Genomic DNA, 11,939 nt, shown 5'->3' with positions numbered 1-11,939 from the left:
AACACTCAATTATGCATGATTTCTAATCGTCTTGCTTGTTTTCTTGCGGTCGTCGTCACATGGTGACCAGTCTTGCTCCCTCTTGAAGGCATATGCTATGTCCCACAAGGGCAAGACGACGTCTGATGTCAACTACAATCCGGAGGATGAGCCCGAGGCATACAGCAACCCGATGGTCCATTCCCGTCTCAGTGCGTACACAACGATGGCAAGGGAGGTCCATGGTCCAGAGTTTGATCCGGCCACCGAGGACCTTGACGGAGAAGTCGTCATGAGCGTTGGAGGAGGTAAGAATCATGGGCGGTATTGGATTGCCGACGGTGCAATCGACTCGTCCTGTACTCCTACTCTATCTTAGATTAGAGCAAGGAGCACGAGTGCGAGCCCAGGCATACGACCTCGGCAAGACACTTCACAGTACCGGATACAGGCACTCCAGGTCATTTCTTCTTTATTCGTCGTTCATTGATTATTGTATACCATTTCTTTGTATTATCATAACATTGGAGTGAAAATTTTGCAGGCCCAATTAGAAGAAGAGAGGAGGCTACGTGTGGAGAACAAGCACCAGGATGAGGGATATGTTTGCCTACATGCAGACTCTTGGTGCCGTAGCGGGTGTAGCTCCACCACCTTCGTTGTTCGCTTCACCTCGACCTCCTACTGAGTTTTCTACTCCTGTGAGTATGGATAAGTTTTAGCCATGTCTGACCTTCATTTATCTTGTCTCACACATGCGATCGCTTCTCCTCTTTGCAGAATCAATCGGCGGCCTCAAATGTCCCTCATGTTTCTCCAACTACGCCGGGTTGGAGGTCGCCGGGTTGGAGGTCTTCATCATGATTTTTATCACTTATCCTGTTTCTGTAGACTTCTCATGTTTTTTGACATCTCATGATTATATGGACTATATTGTGAGACATGCATATTTGTGATATATTTGTGGTCTGTAATGATAATATGTTTGTGAACCGATTTGGGATATGTATGTGAATTGATTGTGTTTGTAATATAGATGTGATGTTTGTGATATAGATGTGATGTTGGTGGTCTTTGTGATGATATATATTTTTCTGATATATATGTGTGGATGAAATAGAAAAAACAGATTAAAATGGGTAATTCTAGTCACTTTGCCGAGTGTTTGCACTCGGCAAAATCTGAAGAATCTTTGCCGAGTGTCAGGTCCTCGGCACTCGGCAAAGAAATAATATTTGCCGAGCGCCAGGCATCTGACACTCGGCAAAGTAACAATCTTTGTCGAGTGCCAAGTCCATGGCACTCGGCAAAGAAGCAATCTTTGCCGAGTGCCAGGTCCTTGGCACTCGGCAAAGTAACAATCTTTGCCGAGTGCCTCAGCGCCGGCGCTCGGCAAAGTAACAATCTTTGCCGAGTGCCGAGGACCTGGCACTCGGCAAATCGTCCGTCATGTCCCTGCTCCGTCACGGCGCTTAAATTTTGCCGAGTGCGGGACTTTGCGCTCGGCAAAGGCTTTGCCGAGTGCCCGACGAAATGCACTTGGCAAAGTCCCCTTTGCCGACATTTTCTCTTCCTTGTGTCCTCTACCGAGTGCAACACTCGGCAAAGCATTTGCCGAGTATTTTTGGAGCTTTGCCGAGTGTTTTTGACACTCGGCAAAGTAGCCGTTTCCCGTAGTGTTGTTTGATGTGATGAAACTGAAAGGTTTGTGCTTGTACTCATGTTATGGTCATTTTGGCCCCTGAACAATAGACAGCGAGCATTGAACAGCTTGTTCACAGGCATGCTGACAGAAGTCTGCAAGAGAGAGAGATCTATGCCAAAGTTGGCTGGAGAATGTACATTGAAATGAACATGACACTTCCAGATCCAGAGAACAGGATGGGTTCGATCCACGAATGTATGATCCATTACTGATTATTGACAGCAGGTACGTTGTGCGTAGTAGCATATTAATACTAGCATCATCGATCTTACAAGTGGCAGCAAGCTATAGGCTAGAAAGCCATCATCTGCCGTCGAAGCTGGCATATATGCATATGCTTGGTAGAGAGAAACCAGAGTACTGATCGACCACTGAGCTTGCGCACCGTCCGAACGTCTGTCGATCCATGCACTCAGGGAGACCATGGCTTTGCAACCAAATGCAGCGTCGCCTTGAGCCGCACGGATAGCCCGTTCATCTCGTCCATCTCCAGCTTCGACGCCCCGCCGGCCGGCAGCTCCCAGTCGAAGTGGTACAGCATGGTCGCCAGCGCCAGCTCCATGGACGGCACGGCGAACGCCACCCCCGGGCACCCTCTCCTCCCGCCGCCGAACGGCACGAACCTGAAGTCCTGCGCGGACATGTAGTCCGTCGTCAGGTCGTCGCCGGCGAACCGCTCCGGCACGAACTCGTCCGCGCGCTCCCACGTGGCGGGGTCGCGCGCAATGGCCCAGGCGTTGACGATGACCCGGGTGCGGGCCGGAACGCGGTAGCCGAGCAGCTGGGTGTCCTCCGTCGTCTCGTGGGGCAGCAGGAGCGGCAGCGGCGCATGCAGTCGGAGCGTCTCCTTGATCACGAGCTTGAGGTAGCGCAGCTTCTCCAGGTGCTCCTCGGTGACGCGGTCGCCGCCGACGCCGACGGCCGCGCGGATCTCGTGCTGGACCCGGCGCATCTCGTGTGGGTGGTTGATGAGCTCCGCCATGGCCCATACCATCGTGGTGTAGGTCGTGTCGGTGGCGGCGGCGAACATGACCTGGTGGAGTACGTGCAGAGATCGAGCCCTCGAAATTAGACATGCTGGTTTCTGGCACAAGGAATTGAAGGTTAATTAATTAGTCACTTCCGTCCGTACCAGGATCATGGCCTTGATGGCTTCGTTGTCAAACGGGACTCCACCGCCGGCGCCGGCGTGCTCCTCCGCTTCGTTCACGTCCAGCAGCACGTCCACAAAGTCCCGGTGGTTGTCTCCCTCCCGGCGGCTGCCACGGCGCCTCTGCCGGTGGTCCGCGATGATCCGCTCCAGCAAGGCCCCCATCTCCTCGGACGTGCGCGTCGCCTTGGCCTCCAGCCCCATGAGCGTGTCGACCCACGCCAGCCACGGCACGAACTCCCCCATGGTCGCTTTCCCTAGCAGCTCCTCGAAGTCGCCGAACAGTTTCGCGAGCTTCTCGCCGCCGTCGAGCTCGTAGCTCCCGTCGTCGCCGAACACGGCGCGGGAGATGACGCCGTTGGTGTAGGAGATGAGGACGGCGTTGAGGTTCACGGCGGCGCCGGCGCGGCGGACGCAGCCGGCCATCGCGGCGGCCTCCTGCTGCCGGATGTGCCGGAAGGAGCGGACGCGGTGCTGGCTGAGGAGGTGGATCACGCTGACGCGGCGCGACTGGCGCCAGTGCTCGCCGTAGGGGGCGAAGGCCATGTCGTAGTCGGAGAGGAGCCGCTCGGCCATGCGAACCCTCGGGCGGCTCGCGAAGGCCAGGTCGTGGGTCTTCATGACCTCCTGCGCCGCGGCCGCCGAGGAGGCCACCACGGTGGGCACGCGGCCGAGGCGCAGGAGCATCACCGGGCCGTGCTTGGCGGCCATGGCCTGGAGCTTACGGTGCGGTAGGGAGCCAATAAGAAGGGGAAGGTGGCCGAGGAGGGGAAGCCCCGGCGGCGACGGAGGCAATCGCCGGCCATCCCCGCTGGACGGAGAACCACCCTTCCTGAAGAAGAGGAGGAGCAGGGAGAGGAGAGCAACGAAAAACAGGGCAGCAAACGGCGAGACGTCCATGCTTGCACTGCCCTGTCCTGCCCTGCCCTGCGATCAACGCATCATCCATTTATAGAGAAGAAGGGCAGTGTCGTGTCCATTTGAACTAGTTACAGAGTGTCCTTGAGCTGCTCCAAAGATGACTAATGTTCCAAATAGCCGGCTAAGATATTTAGCTATCTATAAGCTATAGCCGGCTACAGCGACAGCGACAGCTAAAAGCTAAGTTATATATAAAAAGACTTAGTTAAATCTCTTTCAAATAGCTATAGTCGGAGATAGCGGAAGCTATAGCTGGAGATTTAAAACCTTGATGTTGACATGTCTGCTACGAGCTATCTACATCCAGATCAACTTTTTGATAACGCCCGTGGAGTAGAAGGTAGAAGGAGGAGAGAAAAAGAAAGAAAAGCTAGCTTTTAGTGCCACCTCTTTAGCGGATTTCAAGGTTATCATTATGAGACCACCTACATATTTCACCTGTTTCTATCATGTGGGGGCATACAATAACTTTGGACAATGTGCTAAGTTTTTTTTGGAGGTGTCGTCTTTCTTCTTTTTCTCTAACTAGAACGACAATGAGATAAAGATAAGAAAGAAGTCTAGCATCTAATTGAATTGTTAGAAACGCTCTGAGGCATGCAGTGTGATGACATCTCGTAACTGTTTATTGTGGCTTCTTCCAAACCGTCGCCACCACAAACAAACAACCTAAAAAGTCAAATTGGCCATTGCTCATTAGATGAGGTTGTGGCCATTTTGACTTCCTAGGCAATCAAGGACTCGGTGGCGACAACTTTTAGCGATGCTCGCCCATTACATGAGGGTTGGCAAGGACATCAAAATTAAATCTTTGTGGTGGCGATAGTTTCGGATATGCTGACAAAAGGAGCATGTCGCTCGGAGAAATATGTCGGAAGTGATCGAGCCCTTCTAGATCGATCAAGAGAATAAGCGAGCATCTAAAAAAATTTACTACTGTAGTTCGTACATGAATATATACTACGGGACGATGGATTTCGTAGGCATGTGTGAAACTGTTATTCTGTAGTGCGAAAGGTGTGCGTTCGTGGACCACCGTCCACGCATGTTATGGTAAAAGGGTACAGTAACAGTGGACCGAACTACAGTTCCGACAGCCCATTGGCGCCGCTCCCTCCGTCCCAAATTGTTAGTTATTTTAGTATTCTAAATACATAAATTTTGTTGAATGGAAGGAGTAGCTGCTAGCCAGTGACGCTGCTTTCATCTATACTATCCAAAATAATTGAAAACCTCCCCCACCTGAAAAATTCCCGCCTACCCCTGACAGAAGGGCCCGCTTGATAGGTTGGAAGATGCAAAAGTTTTAGGATGCTGAAAAAATAGCATTTTCTAAAATATTTCTGCCTTTTTGCCCCTACTTTTTTCACCCATATAAAATCATACCTGCCCGCGCATACACACCCAATCCCGCCCGTCAATTTCGCATCCGAGGATCACGCCTCGACGTTTGCCATATGCTACCGTTTAACCTCTACGCAAGATTTCGAGGTCCCTTGCCGACTCGCCAAACGCATCCTCGACGCCTTGCCTAGACAGCAGCCGCACCGCCGCTCCCATCCCTATTCGCCATAGCCACCCCTTCCATGTCCAGAATTACGACGGTCAGCGGCACTGACGGTGGATTACGGGACTTAGAAGTGGTGGCTGGGGCTGCTATGGAGGCGGCCTGGCTCGTGCACGTGCACTCTGCTAGTTTACTAAATGATACTAACAATCATTTGTCATTTTTCGTTTGTGTTTAGGCGACCGGCGTGAGCCGTACGTAAAAGAGATGCGTGCCTAGCTAGGTCTATTTTCTGCTAGCTAGTACTGTAGGGCAGGACGGGCATGAGTTAGGAAAGAACATCGCTATTTGACGGGTAAGAGATACCAAGTTGTCTTCTTTTTTTCTTATTTTCAGCCAGACAGGGCTCATCGGGTGTTTTTCTTTTCGTTTGGTATTCACTGGTAGTGGAAAGAAAGAAATGGTGAAAGTGAAAAGTAAAGCGTACAATAAAGACGGGCGTGCCACCGTTTCCCTGCTTCCATGTCATCGGCCCATACAATGTGCCTGCAAGTGGGGCCAGGGACAAAACTGATCAATAATTGACAGTGGTATTTTTAAACTACGTATGTCATCTTGGTAGTGATAAAAATCCTAGATTATTCATCTATGAACCAGCATGCATGTTCAACGAATCCAAAGTCAGATGTCAAATTCAAGATAAGATGCCAAATCTAAGATGGACAACATGCACTACTACTGTACAATCACCGTCGAAGTTGCAGTGCCACCATTGTCGTTTGTACGTGATGCCGCGATGTAACTGAATGAATGATCCAAAGTGAAAATACTAGCAACATCACTCTTGGCAATAAAATCCCAACCTTCGTAAAAGGGATTCTGTATGTACTGTTTGAGACACTTTGAATTGTTTGAATTTTGTCAGAATTAATCAAATTCGAATAATACTTTGAGGCTTCGTTAATATGTTGGGCATTTTTGTGATAAGAATAAATTTTCAGGCTTTAATTATTCACCTGATTTCAAAGTTGTAGTGAAACATTATTCAAATTTTCAGGCTTTATTCAGCCAGAAGAGACACAGAAATGGATGGATGCTGTTTTGTCCATTGGTCATCGGTTAACCAGCGGACCATGGCTCCTTGATAACGGCTCTTGAGGTATGGTAGCTTGGGCAGGTCGTGTCATGACGCCGCTTTCGTCCAAACAACACAAGGTTGGAATAAAACGTCGTGCATGGCTCCTTGTTCAGATCAGCATGCATGGTTGTTATACGTCCCCGTCAGTACAAGTAAACTTTTCTAGAACCTGTTTGTAGGTCTATCATTACTTAAAGGGAATTAGCAGACACATAACAAGCTAGAATATCAGGATATTTCTCAACCCTTGAAAGCCTGAAATTTTTCCCCTCTTCTCTGAATCTTCATCCTATGCTCTGTATCTTAGGCTAGCCCCCTTTACCTTCTCCATCCCTGCCAATGCAAGGGGAGGAATCCCCAGCAAACTCTATCGGCCGGTTAATTGGGGTTTGAGATGAGATTCAAGCTCCGTAGTTTCATTCTTTAAAAAACAAACTTTCAAGCCTTCATCGCGAATCACTCCGGTCAAATTTCATTCGAGTTTTGTTTTAAGTCTCAGCCAAATTTCAAAACGTGTTTGAACAGGTTTGCCAAATTGTTAATGTTGAAAACATATCACTTAATGCCCAGTGCTGCACTACCGTTGGCGTGCTAAGCCAAACACACGATCAGCTTGTCAGCCAGACCACGGCTTAGCTACCAGAAGCAGAGCCCTCTTGAGGCGCACGGAGAGGCCGTTCACCTCGCTCATGTCCACCAACGATGCCGTCGTCCCTGGCCTCCCTCCACCTGGAACTGGAACCTCCCAGTCGAAATGATACAGCAAGCTCGCCAGCGCCAGCTCGTTGGCCGGCACGGCGAACCCGACGCCCGGGCACCCCCTCCTCCCGGCGCCGAACGGCAGGAACCTGAAATCCACCCCCATCTTGTGGTACTCCGCCTCGCCGTCCGCGGCAAACCTCTCCGGCATGAACTCCTCGGCGTGCTCCCAGATGGCCGCGTCCCGGCCGATCGCCCAGGCGTTGATCACAACGCGCGTCCGCGCCGGGACGTGATAGCCTTGCAGCTCGGTGTCCTCGAGGGTTTCCCGGGGCAGCAGGAGAGGTACCGGCGGGTGCAGCCGGAGCGTCTCCTTGATGACGGCCTTGAGGTATGGTAGCTTGGGGAGGTCGTCCTCGGTGATGCGGTCCGCGACGCCGATGGCCGTGCGGATCTCGTCCTGGAGCTTGCGCATCTGGGTTGGGTGGTTGATGAGCTCCGCCATGGCCCATTCCAGCAGCGTGTACGAAGTGTCTGTGCCGGCAGCGAGCATGTCCTACAACCATGCATCGTAATGATCTCGTCGAATTCCGTCAGGTTATCAAACAAACAAGAGTGTGTGTGTGTGTGTGTGTGTGTGTGTGTGTGAGAGAGAGAGAGAGAGAGAGCATACGAGGATTGTGGCTTTGATGGTGACCGTGTCGAGCTGGACTTCTCCGACGACCTCATCCTCTGTCTCGCTCAAGTCCAACAGCACGTCCACGAAGTCCCTGCCATCGTCCTCTCCGTCTCCGACCCGCCGTGCACCACGACGTCGCCGGCGATGGTCGGTGATGACCCTCTCGAGCAGCCGATCTATCTCCTCAGAGGTGCGCCTCGCCTTCCGCTCCAGCCCGGTCACCACGTCCACCAGCCACAGCCACGGCACCATCTCCGCCATCGGGACCGTCCCGAGCAGCTCCTCGAATTCGGCGAACACCTTCCTCAGCTTCGCCCCTCCCCCGCCGTCGCCGCCACCGAGCCCGTAGCCCGCGTCGCCGAACGTGGCGCGCGAGACGACGGCGTTGGCGAAGGTAATGAGGAGGTGGCTCAGGTTCACGACGGCGCCGCCGGCGCCGCGGACGCGGTCGAGCAGGGCGGCGACCTCCTGCTCACGGACGGCGCGGAAGCAGAGAACGCGGCGCTGGGTTAGGAGGTGGGACACGCAGACGCGGCGCAGCTGGCGCCAGCGCTCGCCGTACGGCGCGAACACCATGTCGCGGGTGCCGTAGTAGAGGCGGTCGGCCATGCGCAGGCTGGGGCGGCTGGCGAAGGCCAGGTTGCGGGTCTTCATGGCCTCCTCCGAGGCGGCCGCAGAGGACGCCACGACGGTGGGCACCTGGCCGAGGCGCAGGAGCATGACCGGGCCGCACGACGCGGCCATCGACCTGAGTCCCCGGTGCGGCAGGCTGCCCAATAGGTGGAGGTGGCCGAGGAGCGGCAGGCCACCGGGCGGGGATGGAGGGAGTCTCCGTCCATGGCTGCGTTGCAGGTGAGAATAAGGCCTCTTGGCGGCGAACAGAAGGAAGGTGAGCAGAGGTATGATGAGCACGGCGAGCAGGGCAACAAGTAAGGCGGCCATGAGCGAGGCACTGTTGATCGAGGTAGCTCCCAGCAACGAGGATGTGGAATTCAGAGAAACAGAATGGAACTGCCTGCCATTCTGTGGTGCAAAACGCAATGAGATTGATAAAATCAACAAGTGGCACGATGAGCACGGGAACAAATGTGTGGATGTAAGACAACCACCACCACCAACCGCCGCATGATTAAGGTCAAATCGGTCTTTATATTTCCACATCAGCACAAGTCTAGATTTTCAGGACAAATATTGATGTTCCCTTATATAGGCAGTCCCATGCATTATTGCTACGAAATATTGAAATGATTAACTCACAATATTTATAATGGGTTGTCTTTTCTTTTCATCACACTGTAATTCCGTAATCCCTTATTTTGTGTATAGAAAAAGGAATGAAATTAGTTTATAACCTTCGAACACAAAATTTTTTACTTTCCAACCCTTAACTCTCAAAATTGTTCACTTTTCAACCCCAACTTAAATTGAGATAATTTTGGGTGACATGGCAACGTAGCAGATAAGTATCTTAACAAAGTTTTCAATTTTTTTTAACTTGTGGATTTGATAATTCTGACAGTTTTTTAAAAGCAGTATATATACTAATTTTTCTTACTTGGGGGCATGGCTTTAAAATTTGGTAATTTAATTATAAATGGCTTTAGTTTTTTTAGAAAAATCTAGTTCTGCAAAGTATAATTCAGAACATAAATCAATTTGATCTGGAGTTTAGTTTGATCACCATGATGAAGAGGATTTATTTTAGTCTTAAGCACTCTCTATTTGTAGACCTACATAATTAATTTTACTTATAAGAAATATTTTAGGTTCCTCAAAATCTGTTAAAGTCATTAATATATCTTCTTTTTTTAAAAAAAAGATATAATACTTAGCCATTATTTATGTCAGCACACTAACGATTGGCCCAATTCTATTTTTGGAAAGCCAATGGTTTCGATAGTTAAAGGTTGATGAAAAGGGAACAATTTTGTAAATGTGACTAGTAAATGTTTGATGGTGTACAGTATTTGTCCAGTCATTTTCTTCTTAAATGATACAATCTTATTAGCAATTGTTGGCAGATGATTTCCCACCGAATTAATTGCTCAAATTGCACTTGGAACAAACCGTTGGGCACTTGCAAATGACATTCAAAAAGCTAGAGATCTATCTTATGTATCGTACAGGATTACTATGATTACACGAGCAAAATAAAATCACAAGTGCAGGTCTTTGGTAGCAATACAAGATCACTGACTTGTGATTGTACACTCTCTATTTTATTTTGCACGTCCGTGCAGATGGACGCCTCGCTCGAGCACGGTGATGCTAAGGAGACCATGGCTTAGCAACCAAAAGCAGCGTCGCCTTGAGCCGCACCGATAGCCCGTTCAGCTCGTCCATCTCCAGCTTCGACGGCCCGCCGGCCGGCAGCTCCCAGTCGAAGTGGTAGAGCAGGCTCGCCAGCGCAAGCTCCATGGATGGCACGGCGAACCCGACCCCAGGACAGCCTCTCCTCCCGGCGCCGAACGGCACGAACCGGAAATCCTGCCCAAGCAGGTAGTCCGTCGTCAGGTCGTCGCCGGCGAACCGCTCCGGCACGAACTCCTCGGCGCGATCCCACGTGGCGGGGTCCCGTGCGATGGCCCAGGCGTTGACGATGACACGGCTGCGCGCCGGAACGTGGTAGCCGAGCAGCTGGGTGTCCTCCATCGTCTCCCGGGGCAGGAGGAGCGGCAACGGCGTGCGCAGCCGGAACGTCTCCTTGATCACGCACTTGAGGTAGCGCAGCTTCGGCAGGTGGTCCTCCGTGACGCGGTCGCCGTCGCCGACGGCCGCGCGGATCTCGTCTTGGACACGGCGCATCTCGCGTGGGTGGTTGATGAGCTCCGCCATGGCCCATACCAACGAGGTGTAGGTCGTGTCCGTGGCGGCGGCGAACGTGTCCTGGACATAACGAGCTTGATGATGTTACATGCATGCAGTTCATCGTCCTCATCAAATTAATAATCTAGCAGTTCATAAGAATTTGTGCGCTGCGTACCAGGACAATGGCCTTGATGGCTACGTCGTCAAACATGACTCCACCGGCGGCGTTCTTGTCTGCCTCATCGTTCACGTCCAACATCACGTCGACGAAGTCCCGGTGGCCGTCATGCTCTCGCCGGCCGTCACGGCGCCTCTGGCGGTGGTCCGCGATGACCCGCTCGAGCAAGGCGTCCATCTGCGCGGACGTGCGCGCCGCCTTGGCGTCCAGCCCCATGAGCGCGTCGACCCACGCCAGCCACGGCACGAAGTCCCCGATGGTGACCGTCCCGAGGAGCTCCTCGAAGTCGGCGAACAGCTTGGTGAGCTTCTCACCGCCGTCGACCCCGAATCTCCCTTCGTCGCCGAACGCGGCGCGGGAGATGATGCCGTTGGTGTAGGAGATGATGAGGGCGGTGACGTTGACGGCGCCGCGGCCGCCCGGCGAGGCGCGGCGGACGCGGCCAACCATCGCGGCGGCCTCCTGCTCCCGGGCGTGGCGGAAGGAGCGGACGCGGCGATAGCTGAGGAGGTGGAGCACGCAGACGCGGCGCGACTGGCGCCAGTGCTCGCCGTAGGGGGCGAAGGCCATGTCGCGGCCGTAGACGAGGCGATCGGCCATGCGCGCCCTCGGGCGGCTCGCGAAGGCCAGGTCGTGGGTCTTCATGACCTCCTGAGCCGCGGCCGCCGAGGAGGCCACCACGGTGGGCACGCGGCCGAGGCGCAGGAGCATCACCGGGCCGTGCTTGGCGGCCATGGCCTGGAGCTTACGGTGAGGCAGGGGGCCAAGGAGGGGCAGGTGGCCGAGGAGGGGAAGCCCCGGCGGCGCCGGAGGCAGACGACGCCAACCATCGGAGGGCTTCCTCCTAGTGGCGAAGAAGAGGAGGGGGACGAGAGCAACGAGCAACAGTGCTGCAAACGGTGAGACGTCCATGTTTGCAAACGGTGAGACGCCGGAGCATCAGATAAGGTTGTGGCCATTTTTATTTTTGGCACATGGACAACAATTCAACAAAGCGCCATGATGAGGGCTGCAATAGTGCACGTGGCGGCAAATTGTTTTCCAACTTCCCTGCTGGAGATGCTAACAAAAATCTGCATCCAGCAGATGGAGATCGTTGCACGGACGTTATCCTTCCGGATTCAGAGAAGTGACGAATTCACAACAATCGCAAAAAATTCCACGCACAGAGATAA

The 11,939-nt window shown here is 52.8% G+C and overlaps 3 protein-coding genes across 3 annotated transcripts; all 3 read right to left on the bottom strand.

The window, feature by feature from the left end:
- Nucleotides 1-1,860: 1,860 nt before the first annotated feature.
- Nucleotides 1,861-3,783, bottom strand: LOC112894025 (cytochrome P450 71A1-like). Its single transcript, XM_025961589.1, has 2 exons — nucleotides 2,817-3,783; nucleotides 1,861-2,717 (listed from the first exon to the last, which is right to left on the bottom strand). The coding sequence occupies exons 1-2, from the start codon at nucleotides 3,732-3,734 to the stop codon at nucleotides 2,097-2,099; spliced, it is 1,539 nt and encodes a 512-aa protein (XP_025817374.1). The 5' UTR covers nucleotides 3,735-3,783; the 3' UTR covers nucleotides 1,861-2,096.
- Nucleotides 3,784-6,845: 3,062 nt separating this feature from the next.
- Nucleotides 6,846-8,815, bottom strand: LOC112895444 (cytochrome P450 71A1-like). Its single transcript, XM_025963393.1, has 2 exons — nucleotides 7,773-8,815; nucleotides 6,846-7,655 (listed from the first exon to the last, which is right to left on the bottom strand). Exons 1-2 carry the CDS (start codon nucleotides 8,718-8,720, stop codon nucleotides 7,017-7,019), a joined length of 1,587 nt encoding a protein of 528 aa, XP_025819178.1. The 5' UTR covers nucleotides 8,721-8,815; the 3' UTR covers nucleotides 6,846-7,016.
- A 1,019-nt stretch (nucleotides 8,816-9,834) lies between these two features.
- On the bottom strand, nucleotides 9,835-11,716 carry LOC112895442 (cytochrome P450 71A1-like). The gene is made up of 2 exons (XM_025963391.1): nucleotides 10,762-11,716; nucleotides 9,835-10,664 (listed from the first exon to the last, which is right to left on the bottom strand). Exons 1-2 carry the CDS (start codon nucleotides 11,674-11,676, stop codon nucleotides 10,047-10,049), a joined length of 1,533 nt encoding a protein of 510 aa, XP_025819176.1. The 5' UTR covers nucleotides 11,677-11,716; the 3' UTR covers nucleotides 9,835-10,046.
- Between the last annotated feature and the right edge of the window lie 223 nt (nucleotides 11,717-11,939).

The sequence above is a fragment of the Panicum hallii genome, chromosome 5 (assembly GCF_002211085.1).
Source record: "Panicum hallii strain FIL2 chromosome 5, PHallii_v3.1, whole genome shotgun sequence".
NCBI classification, from domain to species: Eukaryota; Viridiplantae; Streptophyta; class Magnoliopsida; order Poales; family Poaceae; genus Panicum; species Panicum hallii.
Note: the sequence above shows the minus strand (reverse complement) of the source record. Positions and strands in the feature narration are given on the sequence as shown.